The sequence below is a fragment of the Meleagris gallopavo genome, chromosome 9 (assembly GCF_905368555.1).
Source record: "Meleagris gallopavo chromosome 9, MGAL_WU_HG_1.1, whole genome shotgun sequence".
Classification (NCBI taxonomy): domain Eukaryota; kingdom Metazoa; phylum Chordata; class Aves; order Galliformes; family Phasianidae; genus Meleagris; species Meleagris gallopavo.
In genome coordinates, this window is record NC_139412.1 from 10805330 (window position 1) to 10827419 (window position 22090).

The window sequence follows — 22090 nt, forward strand, 5'->3', positions numbered from 1 at the left end:
AGCTCAGCACCACACAGCCCTTTGCTCAAACCTCCCCCCAGTGGGAGGGGGGAGAGAATCAGGGGAAAGAACACAAAGTAGAACTCATAGATGGAGTTTAAAGCTATTTACTAAGACAGAAAAGGAAGAGAAAAGGAAAATAGTAATGATAATAACATATATCTACAAAGTAAGTGATGCACAATGCAATTGCTGACCACCCACCAACCAATGCCCACCAGTCCCCAAGCAGCAGCTGCTCCACCAGCTCCCCACCACTGCCAAGGCTTTCCACATGATGCCATGTGGTGTGGAACACCCCTGTGGTCAGTTCAGGTCAGCTGTCCTCGCTCCATCCCCTCCCATCTTCCTGTGCCCCCCCAGCCCTCACTGGCAGCACAGTGCCAGAAGCTGAAGACTGAAAGGTCCTTGGTAGTTACAGCACTGCTCAGCAACAGCCAAACATCGGTGTGTTATCAGCCCAAAACCAAAATGCAACACCATACCAGGCACTACGAAGGAAAAATTCAACTCTGTCCCAGCTGAAACCAGGACAAAAAAGTCACCTTCTACCCAATACAACCTGCCAATAATTAGCCTTCAGGAACACATCCCATCTGATCACCTCACTTTCATGTATTTCCAGCCTGTCCACATCCCTGAGCCATGCCAGGAGCCCTGCTGCCATTCCTTACACACACACTGCTGCAGCACAGACCCCCTTCCAGCTCTCTCACCTGCAGTAAATCTCAGTGCAGTCCTCAACCCAGACATCAGCCACAGGTTCAGACCTGCAATTACTTGTGGGACAGTTATTTATTAGTAAATGTCCAGCTGCCAGATTTACACCATGGAGGCTTGAAGCAGTGGCAGACAGGGAACAGCTAAGCATCCGTGTCTGTAAATAAGCCATTGAGACACCTGGGTGATTTGCAGATCCAGCTAAAATCATTTCCAGGTGGAACAGAGAGGTCCTGTTGCCAACTCCTGCCCCAGGCCTGCAGGCACCACTTCAGCAGATGCGTTGGATGAACCACTATGAGAATCTCAGTTCACTGTGAATCCAAGTGTTCCTAAACATCAAGGAAGGAAAGAAACAGCAGAGCTGTTGAACTGGGCTTGGTTTTTGGCACCTGAGCCAAGGATTCCCCTCACCTGTGCTGTTGTACCACGCTGAAGTTACAGCTTGGCAGCAGACTGGGAGTGATCCTGCCCTCTGGCACTGGCAATCTCACAGATACCCACTGCTGCCCAAACGGGCAACTGTCCATGGCCTGTCTGGTGCCTGCACTGTTATTACAAGGTCTTACAATTACCCCGGGAGGTTTCCCATGTACATCTCCCTGGGAAAAAGCCAAGCTCCTGGATAAGTCCAGAGTCCAGAGCTCACCAGTGCTCTTACAGCCATCTGGGATATGAGCACTTGCAAACCCACTGCTGAGAGCTTCCAGCACGACAGGAGTCAAGAAGGTGGTGCCACAGCAGAGGCCATAGAGATCATAGACTCATAGAATTGTTTGAGTTGGAAGGGACCTTTAAAGGTCAGCTAGTCCAACTCCCCTGTGGATGGCAGCCCCTGGCTCCTCCAGACCCACCCCTCTCCTGGAGCAGGGGCTGCCCTGGCACAGGACAACTCACACAGTTGCTCAAGGAAGAAAATAAAACCTAGCAGCAATTCAAAAACACCCAAACATTCTGCACAAGCTTTTGGGGTAGAAGTTGAAGAAGAAACCACAGCAACTGGCACTGGCACTGCTGCCCAGATAGCACCAGTGCCCCATTCCTGGAGGTGTTCAAGGCCAGGTGGGATGGGGTCCTGGGCAGGTGAGCTGGTGGGAGCAGCCAGCCCATGGCAGCGGTTGGGACTGGGTGGGCTGAAAGCTCCCCTCCAACCCAAGCCATTCTATGGTTCTATGAATTGGCTGAGAAATTTTACGGAGGCAGAACTAAGTTGTCCAAGCTGTGACACAGGCAGGGAACCAGCTCAACCATGGCCTAAGCCTGTAACAGGACCTGATGCCCACAGAGACCCAACATTTGGATTTGTGCCTCCTCCAATACACAGCCCAAGGGGCAGAGGCTCTCTCATTGATCTGTGCAGGACAAATGCCTCCTGTGTCATTCACAAATTTCTTATGAGGCTTGGGCTTTTCACAGCAGCTTCCCACATGACCGCTGACCCCATCAAACACACCGCATAGTTGCTACCATACACCAAACACAACTCAGCCCTGGGTCTATGCACACTGGACCATGCTCCCTGTCCCACTCCAACACTCCCTGTCATCCATCTCCAGCTGCTGTGGCCAGGTCCAGCTTTATAGTTCCAATTCAGGTCAAGTTCAGAAGAAACACACAGTTTTACCATCCACAGTACGTGAGCAAGGATCCTTTCTCTGCTCTCAACCAGGGTGGGTCGGGGAGCCCAAGGCACAGAGTCATCTCCACAGCCAGAGCCAGGTGTTGACGAGGCAGGCAGAGAGCAGCATGGAGTACACCAGAGGCTCCTCTTTCCGCCAGGCCTTGTGCTGCTCCTCCAGCACACACAGCCGCTCCGAGATCCTTGCCAGCTGCAAGGAGAGCAGCGTGAGGAGCACCACCCAGGGCTAGTTGGCAATGCCAGCAAACCAGGCCCTAGCAACAAGCCCTGGAGCACCCTCAGCCACCCTTCTGCAGCTTTCCCAAGAAACACTGCAGCCCTACGCTCCTTCTCTCACCTCCTTTCTCATCGCTGCAGCCTCAGCCATGATGACCTCCTCCGGGGCTGCGCCAATCTCCTGGGAGCTGTGGGAAGAAAACAGAGATGCACACTGTTCAGGAGGTGCAGTTACCCTCCTGCACACATGGCATTGCCATGGGGAGCCCAACCATGCAGCACTGTGTGCACACCCAGGTCGTGCTGTCAGCATGCAGCATTGGGAGAGAGGAAACAGTTCACATGGCATCTACCAACTTCTTCGTACCCCCATCATGCTTATACCTCCACCATGCAGGCCGCAGTGGTCACAACAAAGCACTCAACACATGCTACAACAGGCAACAAGAAAACCACATGCTTATGTTTCTTTAGAGATCCAACAGAGAGAAAACATATTTACCCGGAGTCCATTTCCTATAGCCAGAGGAATCCACTGAGGATTGGATAAACCATCATTAGAGCAGGTCAGGCAAACAGAGATCCCACAGCCAGTGCCCAAATGGAGGGATGGTATTTACCCAGCAAGAGAGGACCCAGTGGGTAGGAAGCAGCTACTGGTGGGGGGACCTGTCTGACCATGTGCCAGCCTGCCTGGGATTGCTGGCACCAGGATTTGGTCCTCTCCAATACTTCCCTCACAAAAGGCATTTTTTGCCCTCACAGCAAATGTTATTTGCAACCAGAAGCACAAACAAGGATTCCAACCATGCATCGCTTCCCTCCTTCCCTGAAAACAAAGGGACAGAAGCCATGGATGAGCATCTCCTGCAGATACAACCTTGGTCCAGGGCTCGCAGCACAAAACTACAAGTAAAGTAGATCCACGCTGAGAAATTAGAGTTGCCATGTTCATCTTTGTTCCCATCATTATAGGATAGCACTTCATCAGCTCATCTGTAATCCAAAGTTCTACTGTACACACCAACATGGTGGATGCTCCATCCCTGGAGACACTCAAGGTCAGGATGGACTGGGTTCAGAGCACCTGATGGAGCTGTGCATGTCCCTGCTCATTGCAGGGGAGTTGGATCTGATGGCCTTTAAGGGTCCCTTCCAACTCAAACCAATCTACGTTTTGCCACGGGCCCTCATTGACATGTTATAGGTTAACAGGGTTGAATGAGTTCTTCTGGGGAACTCACTCATGACATTCAAGGAATTGGCCTGAAAACACACTCATGAGACAATGCATTCACGTAATGCAGCTGTGGTAAATATGAAAGTCACAACAGAAAGAATATCCAATTTCACCAAGTACAAAGCCATTAAAATTGGACATTTCCTGCAGCTTATACTTGAAAAATCCCCATTGACACAAGTGAACACCCTTTAGAGTAAAGAACAGAAATTACCTCTGATGACTCATACTCTTCAAGAGGTCACTGCCATGAAAATAATCCAGCCTCTCTCTAAGGCCAGAGCTTTCTTCATTAAAATTTCAGGATAAACAAGTGAGCTCAGTCACTTTTTTATTGTTGTGGGGAGTACGAAAGAATGCATGCATTTGAAATGATGCAGAGTACCAAGAAAAGGCGTTCCAAGTTGCCTGGCTCCAAAGGGAGATGGAGAGCTGGGAAGAGCTCAGGACTCGCCCCACTCTCTAAGTTCCTTCCTCCACAGTATCACAACTAAAACTCCTCCATGTCAGACATGAGAAGGTCTATATGTGCAATAACCAAATTTTTAGAAGCTAAAATAAAAAAAAAATCAGATGTCCCTGCTTTCAAGCAGTGTGCTGGCCATCACCGGGTACTGCCCACAGAGAGAAACTCTGCTGCCTGCAGCCCTGCTCCAGCCAGGGAGGGAAGGTACCATGTGCCAGAGTGGCATGGATGATGGATGCTCCCCCTCCTCCCCATCTGCCTGGAGGTTTCGCTCAAGGAGAATCAGAAGTATTCTGACAACTCAACCTTGGTGATTCTGTGATTTTTAGGTGCTTCTGTGTGGAGGCAGGATTTGGACTAGATGATTCTTATGGGTCCCTTCCAACACAGGATAATCAATGGTTCTATGAAAAGGTTACTGAAGAGCAACCAAGAGATTGTCATGCATGTTGTGAGGACATGGGAGAGGTGCCTTGGTGACAAGATCAAGACTGGGCCATCTGTGCTGGGTTTTGATTCCCTTCCCACATTTCTCTCCATCACACTATCAAGGCATGCAGAAAGAGTAGCACTGAAGAGTAGCTGAAACCCAGTAGTGTCCAAGGGAGGTGTTAGGTCCCTTGAGTGGCACAAAAACAAGCAGGAGGCACCCAGAGCTGGCAGGATAAGTAAGAAGAAGGGGCTGGAGCAGCCACATCCTGTGAGGTTAGAAAGCTCAGGGCTGGCTCCCGCCTTGCAAGGCAAAGCTAGGTCTATGTAGAGCAGCAGGGAGGTGGCTCAGGACAAGCCAACGTCACCTGGGTGGCACTGAGTCTTGCAGAGAGTTCTGGACACGGTGGAAGAGCACCTGGCCCAGCAGGTACATGGTCTGGAAGATGTTCTGCATGGAGTAGATCCTGCCCGTCCTGGCAAGGAGGGGAAGTGGTGCACTGTGAGCAGGTGGGGGGCAGGTGTCCAGCCTGGGATGCACACAGAACCACAGTGGTTACTGCCTGGCCTTGCACAGCACAGTCATGGCCCCATTGGCCCTATGTCCCTCCTGCAGCTCTGAGCACCATAAGGCGATGCCATCAACACCCAGATCTCTGTGTTACTGGGTGAGAGGAGCTCCTCCAGCAGCCCAAGTTCAGTCACTTGGATCCTCCAAAGGCAGCAATGACAATATGACAACCACACCCCTCTGCCAGCCCAGGACAGGCTTTCTTCTAGGCAGAAGATGGCTCTGCTCTGGAATTAAGCTCAAGGATTTTCTCCACTGGAGAGAAAGACCATGACGTCAACCACATTACTGTTCACAAAAAGCACACGTGCTCTTTGCTCACCCTGGCTGCAAACCCAACAGCTAGGCAAGGACCCACAGCGCTGCCACCAAGCTCCAAGTGGGGACATGCTGTCCCATGTGCCTCAGGTGGCAGCAAACCTCTCCTTACTGACACCAGAGGACACTTTCCTCTTAACTAGCTTCATGCAAGACTAGAGCTAGCCCTGATTTGGATTCCCCCCATCTTGGGGCACCAACACAAAGCACCAAAGACCCCACGGATGCCGGTCCCTACCCACCCTGCACCACTCCAGGTCCATGCTCACCGCTCATGGTGCAGGGCTGGGCTGGGCAAGGCCAACTGGGTGCTGTCACTTGGGGATCGCCGTGACCCACTGCTGTGCTGGTTCTGCCGCCGTGACCTGCCGCTGTGGTGGCCCTGTTGGCATCAAACACAGATGCATTAGAGTCAATGAATCGTTAAGGTTGGAAAAGACCATTAAGATTATCCAGTCCAACCCATCACCACCACACTCAATTTAGGTAGAGCAGCCCTGTGTCCCATGAAAAGCCCTCACTGGTGGGGGCATTGCTCAAGCCCCAGCCCAGTAAGATGATCCTGGACCTCCAGAGCAAAGCAACCACAGGGAACGTGATCCCTCTGCCAACACATGCAAGCCCATCCACTCTCGTTACAGTACCAGTCGTCTGCGATTCTGGGCACTTGATCTGCCAGCCATGTGCATGAAAGGAAGCTCCCCCAGTGCAGAGTGCTGAGCTGAGGAGTCTAGGGACATGCACACCTCAGCGCAGGGGATATTCCTCTGCTGGTCCAGCAGGATGGGTCTCAGATCTGCATCTGATGCTTTCACAGAAAAGAGAGAGGGAAGAATGAAACAACCTGAATGTGCCCCATTGTCCTCAGGGCAGCAGGGAAGAGAGATTCTCTCATACAGGACTGCCAGCCCCGTGTCCACTCTTAATGGATGTACATCAAGAGTCACATTCTGAGGATGTGAGCAATTAGAGAACCTGGAGAGGTGTGGAATGGAAATCAACTGGACGTACCACTCTAGGAAAGCAAGGTTTGAGAACAGTTTGTCAAAGAGCAGGGCCATTTGTCTCAGCATCCCCAAAACTGAGAGGAAACTGGAAGACGTGGAAGAAGATGCCTCCAGATTTTGCTCCTCACATTTTGGATTGAAGGCCCCTCCTGCCTTCTGCTAGTCATCTTCATCCACCTTTCATCCTTAGGCATCTCAACCACCTTCCCACACTACCTTCCAGAAGAAAGATGACTACAATATCTGACTCCTTCCTCTCTCGCAAAGCAAACCACTGAGTGCTTTAGAAAATAGTTCTCCCTACAATGTTACAGAGCCCGCCAGGCTCTGTACTTCAGGCACCCCAAAAAACCCAGTACATTACCTGCAAGTGAAATCCTAACAGGGATGTGTGTTGGAAAGGAAGGGGGTACACCTTCAGACATGGGCTCCTCATCCACAGGGCTGAAGCTGTTTGCCACGGTGAGTCTGTTGGGGACCCGCATCCTTCGATTGATGTCCTCAGTGAAGAGCAGGTCGCAGCGGACTGCGTTCACTTTCTGCTCCAAAAGTGGCCACATCTTGTTTGTTTCCCCCGGATTGCACAGGAAGCTGAGTGACACCTGCACAGGGGCAACACACGTGCTGTGAGGCATCTACACACATACAGAAGCAACAACAAACAGAACCATAGGAGATATGCTGGAGAACAGGGAGTCCTATGGAGCCCAGCTGGCAGGGGCAAAGGCGTGGGGTGGGAACAGCTGCCAGCAGGATGGGATGGAAGAACTAAACTGTCCCCACACACACTTTCACCATACTATCCTCTAGGGCTCTACTGCATCCATGCCCATCTCCTGGAGGGATCCGCACCAAGGAGCACGGGATGGACTCTGTTTCAGGCAGTGGTGTCAGACACTGACCATCTTCCCACAAGGAAAGGAGGTCTCTTCCAGCAAGGACACGGCAGGGCCGCAGGTCCCCAGCCCCTCTGACTCTCTGCTTTCTGATTTATTGTTCTTGACATTACTGATGTACTGTTCTGGGTTCTTCCACACCCCAGCCAACCCCATTCCCCTACAGACCCCTCGGCCCTCCCTTCTGCCCTCGCAACAGAGAGAAATCACCCTTTGCTTCTGAGTCAAAATCCCCCAGCACAGCCCAAAGCACTGCAGGAAGGGGACGTTTTCCTCTTCAAAGCTCAGAGGGTGAGAAGGGGAGGAGGCGAGGAGCAGAACGCAGGAGCTCAGCACGCTCTGATCACGTCGGGCTCTATTTTTAGCATCCTATGCTCTGACGCTGTATTGCCAGCCCAGCAAGCCACTCCCAGCTGGCAGCAGCCAGGGCTCCCCGCTGCCATCCCCATCCATCCCCATCCCCATCCCCATCCCCACCTCCATCCCCATCCCACCTCCCGGGAGCAGCACCAGCACTCCCGGAGCCGCACACATGGCCGGAGATGCAGCCCCAGAGCACCAATCCCACTCCACAGCACCAGCAGCCCTGTAACTCCAGGCATGCCAGGGCGGCTCCCCGCCAACAGTAATGACTTCACTCTGTTCTCTCCTCCTCCATCATTAAAAACCTTTTAATTAAAGGGACAGAAGCCTGCCCAGCTTCTCATCAGCTGCGGCACTTCGCTGCTTCCACCTGTGTAGGAACGAGATCCCCGTGCCTGCAAATCGGGTCGGCCCCGACGCCGAGTCCTGGGACTGTCCCAGAAAGGTGCCATTCCCGAATGCTGTGTCAGACACGCAGCTCCACGGCCCGCAGCCATGGCAAGCACTGGGTTCCACCTCCGGTTTTGGGGTTTTAGAGGAATAAACACCCTGCGCCGTCTTCTCATCCTTCTCTCTGGGAAAGCAGCATATGAGGAGCGATAAATCAGAAAGAGGAGAGAGGCTCATGTCCTAACCACCTACAGAATTGCCACAGCTCCCAAGGAGAAAAGGGATGAGGGGGGAGAGAGGAGCGGGCTGTGACAATCTAAGCCACACACACAACAAACACCCACAAATGTCAAAATCCATAGGAAGAAAAAGCTTAAATGGCCGGATTTCCGCCTTTAACTTTCTGCAGGGTTTCTCAAGCTGCTGCCGAGCAATCCTGCTCACGCCGATGGAACACGATCGCTCCCCACCTCCGCGCTGCGCTTCTCCTCTCATCGGCAGTGCGGGGGATGCAGTGCTGAGGAGGGGGGAAGCGGAGGGGACCCCCCGTCCTTCCCTGCGGAGGGACCGGCCGCCTCTCTCCCGGCACGGACAGGAGGGGAAACGGCATCCCTCCGCCCCAGACGGCTTGGCACCTCCCGCTTGAGGTTCGTGACCGTAGATCTACTCTGTTCTTCTCCCCCAAAGCCCCCCCGGAGCCGGGCTTTGCTCCCGCGCAGCGCCCGCTCCCCGCTGGCGGAAAGGGCGGAGCGGGGTGGGAGTGGGCACTTACTTTTTTTTTGCAGTTTAAAGCAACTTCTCAACCCTGTAAGCAGCCGCTCTTCCTGCCCGGCCGGCGGGGAGGTGATGTCAGCGGGGCGAGCCCTCCCCTCCTGGCACAACGCCGGGCTTAAAGGCACAGCCGGTGCTCCTGCCTGCGGCCCCCGGGCAGCAGCGGCCGCGCATCGCCTTGCCGGAGCTGAGCTCTTCCGCCTCTCAGTGGAGCGTGCAGCGATAAAACTATCCGTTTGGGATGAATGACGGTTTTAAAAGCTTCTGAATGGGAACGGAGTCCAAGGCCTTACCATAAAATCCAGTTCTGAAAGGGCTTAAAATAAATCTCGCGCTGCCCTAGTCTTGCTATTTAAAGGGGATTATCTAAGAGGTTTAGGCGCGTGCAGAGGAATGCAGACGAGCTGTGCGCCCAAATCCCCTCCCGGCCGCCAGGAAATCCCTCACACTCACCTAACCAGCCGGGCTCGTAGGACATTCTCAGTTGTTACCATGCCCAGGTATGTGGGGTGCAATGCCCCATCCCACAACCCTTCCCAGCAGTTTGGGAAAAAGCCACCTGTGCCACTTAGACAGTGAGGGTTTTTTAATAAATACCTTTTTGCACAGAAATATACCAAGTTTTACAGAATACAAACCGCAAAGGTAATGACCGTGCATCAAAGACAGAGGATCCACGAATGCCCTCTGACTCCCTCCAGTCTTTCCCAGCTCTGACCCTGGCACTCATTGCCAGGTTGTCCCATCACCTGCGTTTACTAAGGCCGAAAGGCAGCATGAAGGCCTGGGAAGGGACAGACGAGGTGCCGGCAGCTGCAGACCCCACGGGCTTGTATCCTGCCCCAGGGACAGCCATGCTGGTCAAGCCTCAGCTCTGGGCTGAGTGCATCACTGGGACAGAGAAGGACAGCGGGTGTGGGCAGCCTGCGGGTACACCACAGCCTTCTGGTGCTGGTGGAGACTGGTGCTGGGGTGAATGCTACAGGGCGGCAGTGCTACAAGGTTCTGGGCTGGTACTGGGGGCTGGTGAGAAGAACCCCCTTAAAGCCCATTAGACATGACTGGGAAAGGATAGCCCCATCGCACGGACCCCAGAAGTGGTGCCTAGAAAGGGGACACGCTGGTCCCTCGGCAAAGCACGTGCTCTACTCTGCCCTGGCTCCAAGGGCAGGATTCAGCTCTGCTCCTGTCCCATCAGCATCCCCAGCTGCCAAAGCCTGATTGGTGGCACAATCATTGTTCACTTTTGCAGCCATCTCTGCCAACAGGCCCTCTGCGCCATGGCCGTGGCCATGTGCTCTGCCCACCAGAGCAGCTTGGAGGACAAGAGCCCTGGAAAAAGAGCCAGGACTGAGAGTTTAGGGGAAGGCTGAAGGGAGGTTTGGCACATCTGCAGCCTCCCTGTGCCTGCATCCCGCACCTAGTGGGGACACCAAACAGGTGAGGCAGGCACCTGCAGAAAGGAGGCACATCCCCACTGCTTAAAGCCGTGCAGCCATCTTGGTGGTTCCAAAGCAACTTACCTCACGTGCAAGACCACCACAAACCTTTCTCCCTTTCCAAAGGATTCTAGATCACAAAACACCTCCTTGGCCAGTCCCTCCTCTTTCTCCCAGTAATGAATATCACTACAGGCACTACAGGATGGACTGGGTTCCCCACTCCCACCAGGCAGCAAATCCACACAAGAGAGGAATTTTCTCCCCAGTCACAAACCGTGGAGACAGAAACGAGCACTATTCCCACCTCCTCACCTCCTCTTCAGAGCACCAAGCATCAAACAGAAGACAGTAAGGACTGGGGTCTCAGCACATCACAAACCAGCCCCTACTGACCTGGGTATTGGAAAGGACCAATCCCAACACCAGCCCCACACGTGCCTCAGGTCCATGAGCCAGCATGCACACAGGGTAAGGCTGAGCAGAGTCTTAGGGAGGCAGTGAGGCTGTTTTAGTCATGGGAAATGTTATGTCTAAGGGGAAGTGAAGAAATCCAATGCACCGTGGGGAGGACCCCCACGTTGAGCCAGGAACAAGCTGCTGCTCTGCTCTGGCTGCTGCAGCACTTATGTGAGCAGGGAGCAGGGGGAAGGGGGATGGCTGGTCGAACCCAGAGCCCCACATCCCACCCTCACCCTGCTTGGGGACAGTTGTTTTTTGGTAAGGAAGGTAAGGCTATTGTGTGATGGCACCAGCTTGTACAAGTGATACAGGAATATCAATGCCACCTGAACAAGGTTTTGGGCATGGCAAGGGGTGTGGTGCATGAGCATGAGTGTGTGAAGAGGCAAGAGAGAGGCAGACTCTCTATTTGCCTGCAGTGGGAGCAGCAGCCACAATTTCCTCATACTTTGGTGGAGGGTCATTGTAGGAGATGCTGGTCTCTTCACCGCTGCTGCTGTCTGGGTGCCCCGTTACTTCTTCGTAAGAAGGTGGAGGGGTGGCACTGGACAGTCTGGAGAGGACAGAGACTGAGTGCTCTGGTGGACAGAGAGTGCCATCTTGCTGGGGGGTGCCCCCTGCTCTGCTGTCTCCAGCCCCTCGGTTGCTTGCTTCTCGCTGATACTGAGTTTCCCCTTGGCTCTGTGACCGCTCACGGTACACCATGACCCTGGGGAGGCTGCGTCCTGTTCGGCTGGCCAGGTAGCGGTTCTGGGCGTAGGAAGGGCGGTGACGCGTGGCCTTTTGCAGCTGGCACCTCCAGATGATGAAGAGGGCGATGACTATCAGAAGAGCCACTCCCAAGAGGGGCACCACCACATACATAGCATCTGAGCGCTCCGTGCTGTGCCCAGGGTCCTTGACAGAGTATACAGAGTTGGTGTAGCCCTTCCAGAACTCCATCTGCAGTAGGAACACAGAAGGAACTTCCATGTGCTTCTGCATGGGACAAGCAGCCCCTAACCATCACATGCAATAAACACAGCTGTTCCCAAGCCCACAGAAGAGGCGTTTCCAGCTGCCTTGCAACACTCTCACCAAGGCTGTGAGTGGCCCTGCTGAACCAACTACGGGACCCAGCAAAAAAGATGATGGGAACAAAACTCAACAGCAGCCACCAGTCCCCATATTAAGCAGGGAGAAACATGGCCAAAGTCAACATCCACCTGGAGATGTGGGGACAGCGGTATAAATCTCTTACACATGCCAGGGGAGTGCCAGTTCAACCTGCAGCTGTGCAGGGTGTCCCAGCAATGACAAGGAGAGAACATTGCCTTGCAAGGGTAAAACATGCTGAAAAGTGAGGCTACAGCATACTACCTGTGGAATGAAGAGGACAGAGGGAACAGGAGAGGCCATTCCCACTGTGCTTTTCTCCACCCACAGCATACTAAGGTGTAAGTGCCTCACACATCCACTGAGGAGCAGACTGGGACAAACTCACTGTCTTCTCCTTGTTCTCGAACACCTCCTTGACCTCCTCATAACTGCAGACCTCCTCCATGCACTCCCGTTCGATGGTGCCCTGCCGAATCTCCTCCAGGAAGCCGTTGGCTCGGGGAAAGCGCTTCAGGATTGAGTGGGCATTCCTGGCCCCCAAGAACACTGCAACACACAAGGCACAGATGCTGAACAGCGACAAACCCACACTTGGCCTCTGTACGGCCAGGTTTTCCCACCTGCTTTCGGTGGAACAGGTATCCCAAGCACCAAATGGCCCACAGCTACAGTTCAGTTAGCGCAGCAGTTTGCCTGCTGAGGAAGTACACACAGTAGTAGGGTTTCTGGAGTCTGCCCAGAGACATGCAGCACCAGCAACATCCTTCCAAGAGGACTGGATGCCAGATACACAGAAATTGGCAGTGTCAGATCACACAGGACAGCTCCAACAGACTTGTTTTTAACCTTCTGCCCTTGACGGGAACTCACGTTACTGCTCCTTTACTACATGGCAACTACATCAGAAAGAGGATCCAGGGTCAGGCAGAGGCTTCCTGGAGAAAAGGGAGCTCCCAGCATAAGGACGCTGACCCCGTTAGCACAGGAACAGTGAGATGCTGTCCAGAAAGCAGCACTGCACACAAACCATGACACTCCCAGGATACAAATATCCCACACACATTTCACAAGGCAGCCCTTCTGTATGCAGCCAAACACATCCAATTGATTCTTCCCACCCAGCCAATCTCACTGCATTCTTTGAGTATGATGAATCGGGTCAGCTGGCTGATCTACAGAAGCCTGTTTACCTCTTACCCTCAGGCTCAGTCTTCCAGTGGATTAACCAGATGAACTAATTCACACTGCAGCAATAAGAACAGATGCAGGACAAGGAGGTAAGGGGACTGACAGAGCCTCCCATTAGACCAGCTTGGATTGAATAGAAAAGGATGCTTAGTAAATGATCAAACATAACATTCAGTAGCAGCCTGCCACCAGGGAGGTCAACATGTTTTCCTTCAGCTTTACCTTCCATTTATCCTGCTCTTAAAATAATATAGCAAGGTATTTTTGAGAATACTCAGAAATGTCAAGGCAAGGGAAAGATCACAACATAAGAAACTACTAGTGCTATGCGACTCCGTGCTTGGAGATACTGTGCTCTTTATGTGCTGTGTAGGTGCATTTCCTCCTAGTGATTTATTAATGGCTTGCTTCGGTGAGAGAGTTTGCAGAAGGCTGAAACCACTGAGGTGTGAATGAAGAACAGCATGAATGATGTGAGTCAGAGACTTTCCCTTCAGAATCAACTTTATTATGCAAATATATCTTTTTTTTCCCCTCCTCCCTTAAATAACAAAGACAACCAGAAAAAGCGTCTTTAAGAGGCACAGAGGCATACTGCTGGAGGGCAGGGATCAGCTTGCCTTGGCTTTCCCAGTCAAGGAGGGCTGTCCTGGCTGAAGATGGAGCAGGCTGGCTTTCTCCCGACCCTTTCCAGAATTGGATGAAGTTTCACAAAGGCACCATCCATTCCTCAAACGTCCCATCTTTCACTGGAGAAATCTGGCCTTACCTCCTTGGCTTCCTGACTTGATCAAGCTGTGCTATTAACTCTCCCCTCCTCAGCATTTGAGGCTGAGACTCTTTCCATCTTCCTTCCCACCTTGGAGCAACAAGCTTAGCTGCAGATCTCTCTTGCAAGGTCTTCCATCCCTCCAGATACCACTCGCTTGACCCTGCTTTGCTGAACTGGTCACTATGGTGGAAATAAAAACAGACACACAGGCAGGTATCACAAACAGTGTCTCAGTTGAAAACATACTGTGATGGAGGCATGAGCCTCTTCCCCCAGAGAAACTCCCCTGAGGACCTAGAAATGACAGGAGAGCAGAAACTAAGTCACTGATCCTTCCCCTCTTTTCTGTGGAAAGCACAAACAGCTTCCACATGCAAGGGAGTCAGGGGAGGAAAACCAGTGGCTTTCAGGACAGAAGAGCCTTGTAAACTCTCCTCTCTGACTTGGGATCCTCAACTCACAGGACAGCAGACAGCTGAGCAGGAGCTGTCTCCAAAGCACAGGAGAGGGAAGACTTTTCAAACCCCAGCAGTGTCTGTACTGACTCCTTGTGCCTCTCCAAGTCTCCCCACACCAGTTGGAGCACCAGTGCACAGGAAAGATTAGAGCTTTAGGCTGGGGGAGCAGGAGTTCACTGCCATCCCTTTTAAGTTTCCTAAGGTGATGCTGGCCCCTGGTGGTAGGCAGGCTTAGCCATACCTCTACCCAGGGCTGCCTTGCCCAAATGACACATGGCTGTGCCTGGAAAGGAGCAGCCAGGGCTGCAGTTTTGGGAAGCACGAAGGCAAACGTGCTGAACACCACAAAATAACTAAAAATGCGACTTGCAGGAGTGGTTTATTTCTTTAATTTGTTTGCATGACAGAAACCGCTTGGCAGGGGGCACTGCCTTGCACTGCCATTTCAAGGACAGCTTCCACAAGAAGCAAGTGCTATTAAGTCAGCACCTAAAAGCTGCAAGGGAGAGAAAGTGCTAGAAGGCAGGGCAACAACTGGGTACCCTGCTCAATAACACAAGATTAAAAGTACATTCTGTAGCAGAACCTGCCTGGAGATCTCTGCTCCCTCCCTCACCTAGCACAGTACAGACAAAAGGAGGCGTACCTGTCATCCCTGGAGTTCTTCTCCTGTCCAGCTTGGACTCTGCCTCCACCTTCACAGCTGGCTCTGGTGACACCCTGAGCAGATCCTGAGATTCCAGCTCTAGCACCTTCCTGTTCACAACCACCATCCGCTTAGAGTTCCCATTGCATCACTGCATGCAGCCTCTGTGCAGGCTGTCCAGATAAGTGAGGACAGAGGGTTGAGTCCAGCCCCTCACAGATCACATGCTGTTTTCCACCCTGCACCCTTACTGTTCTCAGCCCAGTCCTCACAGCTGCTGGCACCAAATGGCCACGTGTGCTGGGCACTCATTCACCAAGATGCAAAATGCTCCAGCAGGGGGCTATGTTACACCACTGCCCAAGTCTCTGCCAGGAACATAGAGCTGCAGTGTCCCAGGCCACCCATGGCTGCAGGAGAGCATGGCCCGAATCATGGGCCACCTTCCTGGGGAGCACCATGGCTGGGAGATCTTGGTGCAGACCAGCAATGCCTGCAAAGGAGTCAGTCCGTCCAAAAAGCCTCAGGGGAGGCTTTGTGCAGCAATCCTCACAGAAATAAAGGCAGTCCTGGAGAAATTCGCCCTTCAGTACCTCCCACCTTGCACAGAGGAGAGAGGAACAAGGCAGGCTGGACCTCAGACCATGTACAGGGATAAGAGGCAATGGCATCTGACCCTCCCCAAAAAATACAGGTGCCTCTTGCTTGTGAGGCATCTGCAAAACACTTTCTCACTGCAGATGAAGAGGTGGTAGTGGTGCTGGAGGGGAACAGGGAACACTTACTTGCCATGCTGCCTTGCTCGGCTGCAGGGGACTCCCACCTACCTGCAGGAAAAAAAGTAGGAGAGTCATCAACAGCTTCAATTGCAGCCCAGCAGACACTAAAGCCCAAGCCCTCCACCATCCAGGGTCAGAATGATGCAGAAAGCAGGGTGCTATCTGTAAGACCCATGAAACTGTCAGACCAAACTTGCAACCAGCTAATTTCCCAACCTTTGAGTTCACAGAATAAAGAATGCTTAGAAAGTGACAGTTCCACTGAAAGCAGCAGACTCCAATACACCCAGCACCAAGAGTCTCCCATTCATGGAAACAAGGCACAGCCAACGAGGACATGTAATTGGCGAGTGATCAACAATGCTTTGCTGGACACAGAGTACACCTGGCACCCAGAGCCTTCCTCTGCCTGGCATGCTTGCTACCATCACTGCCCAGGGCAGGTGCCTGCAGGACCTGTGCTGCCCAAGGAGGCAAACACACAAGCTAACTAGGAAGATCAGGATCTGCAAACACATAGGATGAACTAAGAGTTGGAAGCTGCTGGGAACAGACTGGTGCTCTTCCCTCCAAGACAGGATTGATGGATACAGGTAAAGCTATCAACTCGTTTTGCATCCATTGTAAATTCTCACTTCTGTAACGCTTACCCACAATCTGCAGTAAGGATGCTGGATTGTTTTCTCCATTACCATCAAGCTGAGTATTTAGCAGGAGAGAAAAGGATATGCATCTCCTAAAGGGTGTTTGGCAAAGCTCAGAATAGCAGCAGCACTCCCAGCATATCCAGGATGTCAACTCTCCTGCTAGAAAAGCACCTTTCACACTTCAAAAACAAAACCAAAAAAAACCAAAAACCCGCAACAGTGAAGTTCAGTAAAGGAGTAAACTATTATCTGCTTGCAGGAGGAATTCCACTCATTTATTTTCCACGTTTTGTCTTTTCACTGCGCTCAAGATCCCACAGATCAGACCATCCTGGCCAAACTCATCTCTCACCTTCTGTGACACCTTGCTGTGACAAAACCACAACTCCATCAAAAGACTGAGCCAGCTCCCACAGGGATGTATTGTGGTTGTAGCGGGAAAGGCAGTTTAGAAACAGCAGGAACTAAAACGAGCTGTTCTGAGGTCCAGAACTGCAGATATTCAGAGTAATCCCCAAAGCACTTCAATTAGCTCTCTGCTGGGGTGAGGTCAGTGGCTGTACAAAGTCATCCGCTGGGTCAGCAGCATGGGAAACACACTTCCCATTTCACTCAAAAGGCTGGAATCCAGGCACACAGCAGTGCTGGTGTATTGCTACATCGGGAGTTATCAGATCTCACCAACAAACACCTTCTCAATAAAGCTAACATCTCTCACTGCCAAAATCAGGCTTTGCATGTTTTCTGTACCAAAAGCAGCAAGAGACCGGCGATGCTTGGAGCTGCTTTCCATCATCAAAGAACAATTTCTTTTAAACAGATTGAGAAATTCTGCAACACCTAGCCTGGGATTTAAACAGGACAGAGGGAAAGCAACAGAACAATTACATGTGACAGATTTGCCATCTCACACTCCCCAGGCTGGGCATTCATCCATGTTTCTCTTCACAAGGAATGGAACACTTGATCTTGCTCCCCCAAACCATTCCCAAGTCTGATGGGAGCACACAGGCTGCAGGAGCCGCACATTCCCTTATAGGTTCTGTCAGCTGTGAGCAGATACTGACCTGATTTTGTTGCTGTCTGTTTTAATGAAGAAACTCAAATCCTCTGTATCAAAGAGCAGGCTGCAAGGAAAACCTGCCCCAGCATCCACACAGTACACAAACTTCGTACCACTCATTATTACAGGCAATGAGCATCACACCTTCTCTACCTGATACACGTGAGAATTCAAGTCACAGAAATAAACATATTCAAGACTAGACTTGCCGGGATCCCAGGCTCCACGAAGCACACTTTACATTCGTGGAGCCTGACACCGCAGGCATAGAAGTACAGTAATGATCAGTTTCATCATCTTTAACTTTTTTTTTTTCCCCAAACATCTGTGCCAATGCACCACCCAGCGTCAGAAACAAGAGACAGTTTATTCCACACAACAATAAGCCTGCTCTGCACAAGCCTGCAAGCACAAGAGATGCCTGCCCGGGTGCACGCAACAAGGGTGAGCAACACGGGTATTTATTTTTAATTTCCACACGCAGATCCCTGACCGCCCCCAGGTGAGACGAGCAGGAGGGCCGGCAGCCGGCGAGCAGCACTGCCTGAGCACCCACCCACGTACGAGAGAAGCTGGAGGCTGACCCGGCAGACACCCACCCAGCCCCGTCCGCCCCACGCTTCTCAGCTCTCCTCTATAAATACCCCACCGACGGGAGGTTGCTACAGCAACGGCGAGGAGGCGCGAGGGATGCGTCCGTGAGTGCGAGGATGCTGCAGTCGCACATTCGTGTCTCCCCGGGCTCCCCCCACCCCCCTCCCTGATGTCAACGGAGGAAATCGTGCTGGCAAAGCCCGGCGCGCGATCCCAGCCCGCAGAGTCCAGGGTAAGGGCACAGGTGTGACGAGGGACCGACCGGCGCCAGAGCCGTGCTCCAGCCAGCGGGGATTCTTCCTGCTCCCAGCGATGCTCTGTGCCAGGATCCACCACGCGGTGCCAGGCTGCGCCCGCTCCGCACGCCAGACCCCGCGGGGGGCCGAAGCTTCACCCCACGGCAGCCCTCGATGCGATGCTGCGGCCCGGCCCCGCGCTGCCCGGCCCCCTCCCTCTACGTCCAGACCCCGGCCCCATTTGTCGCCCTCGGCTCCGGGCGGCCCCACAGAACGCGCCCCGCCCCAGCGGCGCCACGGGCAGCCCGACCCCACAGCACCTCCCGCACCCAGCCAGGCCCGCCCGGCCCGCAGCTCCCCCAGCCCACACACCGACCTCCGGCCCTAGCATCCCCCCCCCTACACAGAGCCTCAACGCCCCAGCCTAAGCCCTCCCCATACTCTCACCCCCGGTACCCCACATCACCTCGAGTTCCCCCGCCGCCCCACAGCCCGCCCCATGCCGCCCCACCTGTACCTCATGGCGGCCTCGCACCCCGCCGCAGCCGCTCCCTCCCGCCGACGGGCAGGAAGAGGAAAGCTCCGCCCCCCTCCCACCCCTCAGCCAATCATATCCCCCCTCAGCCAGCACGCCCCGCCTCCTCCTCCCGCCTCTACAATAAGAAGCGCGGAGAGGAAGAGTGGGCGGGCCTACGAGCTCTTTCCCCAATCAAACGCGGACTCTGTGAGCGTGTAGCCAATGGGAGAGCGCGATGCGGCCGCTTAGGCTGCCGGGAGTAGTAGTCCCACGCCCGCTGCGGCGCAGCGCTTCGTGCTGCGGGCGGCGCTGCGGGGCCGCGATCGGGGATCGGTCACCACCTGCGGGCGGCCACGCCCCGCCCCTCACACCGTGGAGGCCGTAGGAGTTTCACACGTTTTATTTCTCCACAAACCGTCCGCCAACCTCGCTGGGCCCTGCGCCCGCTCCACGGGGCTGGGCTCTGCACCGCGCTCAGCGTCACGGCTGCTCGAGCGGCCGGACCGGGCTCACTCTGCCCCGCGGCACGAGGGCCCCGCGCTGCCCTGCGCCTCGGTTATCCTCCATCCCTGTGCCACGTGTGCTGCTCTCAGGCCGGCCGCGGGGGGCCTGCCCCTACCGCGGGCACAGCACCTCCGGCCTCGCCTTCGTTCCCCTCATCCCCATCCTCATCGTCATCTTCGGTCTCGTCCCCCTCGCTGTCTGAGTCATCGTAGAGGCAGAGCGTGGCCTGCACCGGGAAGTTCTCCAGCAGCTTCTCCCCCACGCTGTACAGATAGTCAAAGCACCTGGATTTGGGCCACAGGAGCCTGTTGGGGAAAATCACCGTGAGAACCTGCTTGTCCCAGCCCTGGGCATGGTGTCGGCACGGGGACGTACCTGACTGGGTGGCGGAACAGTGCTAGCGCTTTGTCGCTGCTGTGGTCTCCTGAAGCATCGAGAGGCTGAGCCTGTGGGAACAGAGTCGGGCTAGGACCTGCCCCATGTCCCTCTGCCCCTGCTCCTGCCGTGATGGCAGTGACACAGACCTCTTCTTCCTAACATCAAAGGTTTACACACCACCTCGCAGCCCCTGAGCAGTGTGTCTATGGGGCCAGACTGCAACCTGATTTTCCCCGCTCCTCTGCTGAATGGATTCAGTTCCCTGCGCTCACGCAAAGGAAGCTGGCATCTAAACTCCACACAAGGGCTTTTTGCCAGAGTAATCTCCCCCACTGTGCCCACGCGTCCTGCTAACCCCCTGAGGAATGCCCGCCAGGCCGGGAACAGGCATCCCTTTCAGACCCCACAGAGCAGCTGTGTTTGCTGCAGTTGGCACTGCCTCAGCAGGCTGTAGGCTTGGGGAGTGGAGAGGAGATGCTGGGGAATGTGGGTACCCAAAGGACCCCCTGCTCACTCCTTCTTGCAGCCATCCTCCCGTGGGCTTTGGGCAGGATGTCAGGGTGCAGGCACCCTTGGGGATAGTGCCCTCTGCTCAGCCCTTGCAAGGGATAAAGGAGTCTGGGGCCAGAGGCTGGTGACCCCAACACTGCCAGTGGAAAAAAAAAGTGGGCAGCAGCAGGAAGAATAAAACTCACAGTGTCCATCTGTTCCCTCTGTCGCCTGGTTGTGTATTCCTCCTGGGGCAGCCATGGTCTCCAGAGTGGCTTGGGTCTTGGGGAGGACAGAAAGATGAGCACCGTGGCCACCCTGCATTCCCCCCCCCCTTGCCTTGCTCACCCACACCCCAGCCATACACCCCAGTTTTGCCAGTACATCCACAACCCCTGCCCTGATGCCAGGCATATCCACCACCCCACTTGTCATCCCTTCCCTGCAGGAGCTCCCAGATTTTCTTCCTAGGCTCTGCACCTACTGTGCTGGGATCGTGGGAGTCCACACCTAAACCAGGAGCACACAGCCTTCACCCAAACTCATCTGGAGCCTTCCCACCTAGCCATTTCTGCCCGCTCCAGCCCCCCCAGCGATGCTGCACCCAAAGTACCTTCCCCTCTGCTGCAGCCCTGGGGCTGGGCAGGCACCAGCTGTGGGCAACAGGAGCTGGCGGAGAGGCAGGCAACAGGCAGCAGCTTCCATGCTGGCAACGGTGTCCCTTCCAAGGCTGCAGGTCCTTTGTGAGGATAGCTTTATATATAGCTCTGCCCTCACCAGTGACTCACAAATTCTTTGTGGCAGGAGAGTGTTGGACTGGGGGCTCAGGGGTAGCAGTCCCCAGGGTGTGAAATTTGTCCCAGTTGTGTAAACAGAGGGCTGGGGGGGACTGGAAGCAGGGTGTTGTGGAAAAGCAAAACACAGAAGGGAAAAGTTAGACACCATTTGTGAGAAAGTCCCCAGGAGGGCTCAGGGGGGGTGTGGGGGGAAACAGGGTAGGGCAAAGACAATTAACAAGGATGATTAAGTGTTCTTAGTAGCCATTTGCATAAGGGAGAGGGGATTTGGGGAAATGATAAGGAGTGCTTGGGCATCACGATGGGCAGGGGATGAGGATGGCATGATGGTGACAGTGTGATGGGCTGCAGCAGAAGCAAACACAGATGAACCAGAAGGTGATAGAAAGGATGCTCAAGAGAGGACAGGGTGAAGATAGGTGCCAGGGGATTGCAGCGGTCCTGCTCAGGCACACATGTCCCTGCTTAGGTCCCTCAGGGAGGTCCCAGGTTCTATTCCTACAGCAGAGAGGTACTGTCTATAATGTATATTGTATAATGGCTGTTGTATCCCCAAGGCTGGCTGCAGGACCAGCCCCAAGGTGAGCAGGACACAGACGCAAGGCAGCTTCTCCCCGGGATTTAGCCTTGCAGGGCTGGGCACAGCTGCAGCACGAAGCTGGCAACCAAAAGCAGTGGCAAACTCTGCTGAGTTGACACAACCCACCCAGAGCTGGCTGTCCCCTCCCAGCAGAACAGTTCAGTATGATCTGCTAAAGTGATGTCCATGCCCACAGCAAGGCAGTTGGATTAGATGGTCTTTGAAGGTATTTTCTAGCCCAAATAATTCTATGATTCTGTAATTTGCTGCTGCAATGTTTGCCAGTGATCTCTGCCTGCCTGGCTCTCCCTAGGCTCTTTGGGATGCAGATAGTATCAGGAGGTGGAGGAAAGATTCTCAGTAGGAGGATGCAAGGGTCATACCTCTATGCATCCCACCCCTCCTGCTGCTCCTGAC

General features: G+C 53.9%; 3 protein-coding genes across 19 annotated transcripts; all 3 read right to left on the minus strand.

The window, feature by feature from the left end:
- Positions 1–91: 91 nt before the first annotated feature.
- On the minus strand, positions 92–9290 carry LOC104912186 (mitochondrial fission factor homolog B-like). Of its 13 annotated transcripts, none has more exons than XR_004160662.2 (8): positions 8261–8439; positions 6971–7208; positions 6244–6407; positions 5869–5981; positions 5079–5240; positions 2697–2763; positions 2345–2549; positions 92–1052 (listed from the first exon to the last, which is right to left on the minus strand). XR_004160662.2 is itself a non-coding variant. In XM_085230752.1 (8 exons), the coding sequence occupies exons 2-8, from the start codon at positions 8429–8431 to the stop codon at positions 2418–2420; spliced, it is 1047 nt and encodes a 348-aa protein (XP_085086878.1). In that variant the 5' UTR covers positions 8432–8439; positions 9028–9290; the 3' UTR covers positions 92–2417. The 13 variants fall into 13 exon arrangements, 11 of the variants coding, with proteins under 11 accessions (XP_085086878.1, XP_085086877.1, XP_085086881.1 ...); XM_085230752.1 differs by adding an exon at positions 9028–9290 and having other exon boundaries at positions 92–2549; XM_085230751.1 differs by adding an exon at positions 8600–9021 and having other exon boundaries at positions 92–2549.
- Positions 9291–9594: 304 nt separating this feature from the next.
- PRRG3 (proline rich and Gla domain 3) lies at positions 9595–19007 on the minus strand. 5 transcript variants are annotated; one of them, XM_085230760.1, is made up of 4 exons: positions 18926–19007; positions 15875–15916; positions 12411–12571; positions 9595–11869 (listed from the first exon to the last, which is right to left on the minus strand). In XM_085230760.1, the coding sequence occupies exons 2-4, from the start codon at positions 15879–15881 to the stop codon at positions 11333–11335; spliced, it is 705 nt and encodes a 234-aa protein (XP_085086886.1). In that variant the 5' UTR covers positions 15882–15916; positions 18926–19007; the 3' UTR covers positions 9595–11332. The 5 variants fall into 5 exon arrangements, 1 of the variants encoding a protein (XP_085086886.1); XR_014885015.1 differs by lacking the exons at positions 9595–11869; positions 12411–12571 and adding exons at positions 13700–14165; positions 15090–15199 and having other exon boundaries at positions 18926–19003; XR_014885014.1 differs by lacking the exons at positions 9595–11869; positions 12411–12571 and adding exons at positions 13700–14165; positions 15090–15262 and having other exon boundaries at positions 18926–19003.
- A 313-nt stretch (positions 19008–19320) lies between these two features.
- On the minus strand, positions 19321–21632 carry LOC104912187 (uncharacterized). The gene is made up of 4 exons (XM_019618216.3): positions 20910–21632; positions 20503–20578; positions 19805–19875; positions 19321–19734 (listed from the first exon to the last, which is right to left on the minus strand). The coding sequence occupies exons 1-4, from the start codon at positions 21239–21241 to the stop codon at positions 19515–19517; spliced, it is 699 nt and encodes a 232-aa protein (XP_019473761.1). The 5' UTR covers positions 21242–21632; the 3' UTR covers positions 19321–19514.
- Positions 21633–22090: the final 458 nt, after the last annotated feature.

Bases quoted from the DNA above. Each gene is read 5' to 3' on its own strand.
- PRRG3 (XM_085230760.1), bottom strand. The intron at 11,870-12,410 runs GTGAGTTTGTCC...TTCCTACTGCAG, and splicing joins TCGAGAACAAGGAGAAGACA to ATGGAGTTCTGGAAGGGCTA.
- LOC104912186 (XM_085230752.1), bottom strand. From the start codon at position 8,431: ATGAGAAGACGGCGCAGGGTGTTTATTCCTCTAAAACCCCAAAACCGG. The intron at 2,764-5,078 runs GTGACGTTGGCT...TTCTTCCCACAG, and splicing joins CAAGACTCAGTGCCACCCAG to CTCCCAGGAGATTGGCGCAG. The intron at 2,550-2,696 runs GTGAGAGAAGGA...CTCTCCTTGCAG, and splicing joins CTGCAGCGATGAGAAAGGAG to CTGGCAAGGATCTCGGAGCG.
- LOC104912187 (XM_019618216.3), bottom strand. From the start codon at position 21,241: ATGGTGTCTAACTTTTCCCTTCTGTGTTTTGCTTTTCCACAACACCCT. The intron at 20,579-20,909 runs GTACTTTGGGTG...GTCCTCCCCAAG, and splicing joins GGGCTGCAGCAGAGGGGAAG to ACCCAAGCCACTCTGGAGAC. The intron at 19,735-19,804 runs GTACGTCCCCGT...TTTCCCCAACAG, and splicing joins CTGTTCCGCCACCCAGTCAG to GCTCCTGTGGCCCAAATCCA.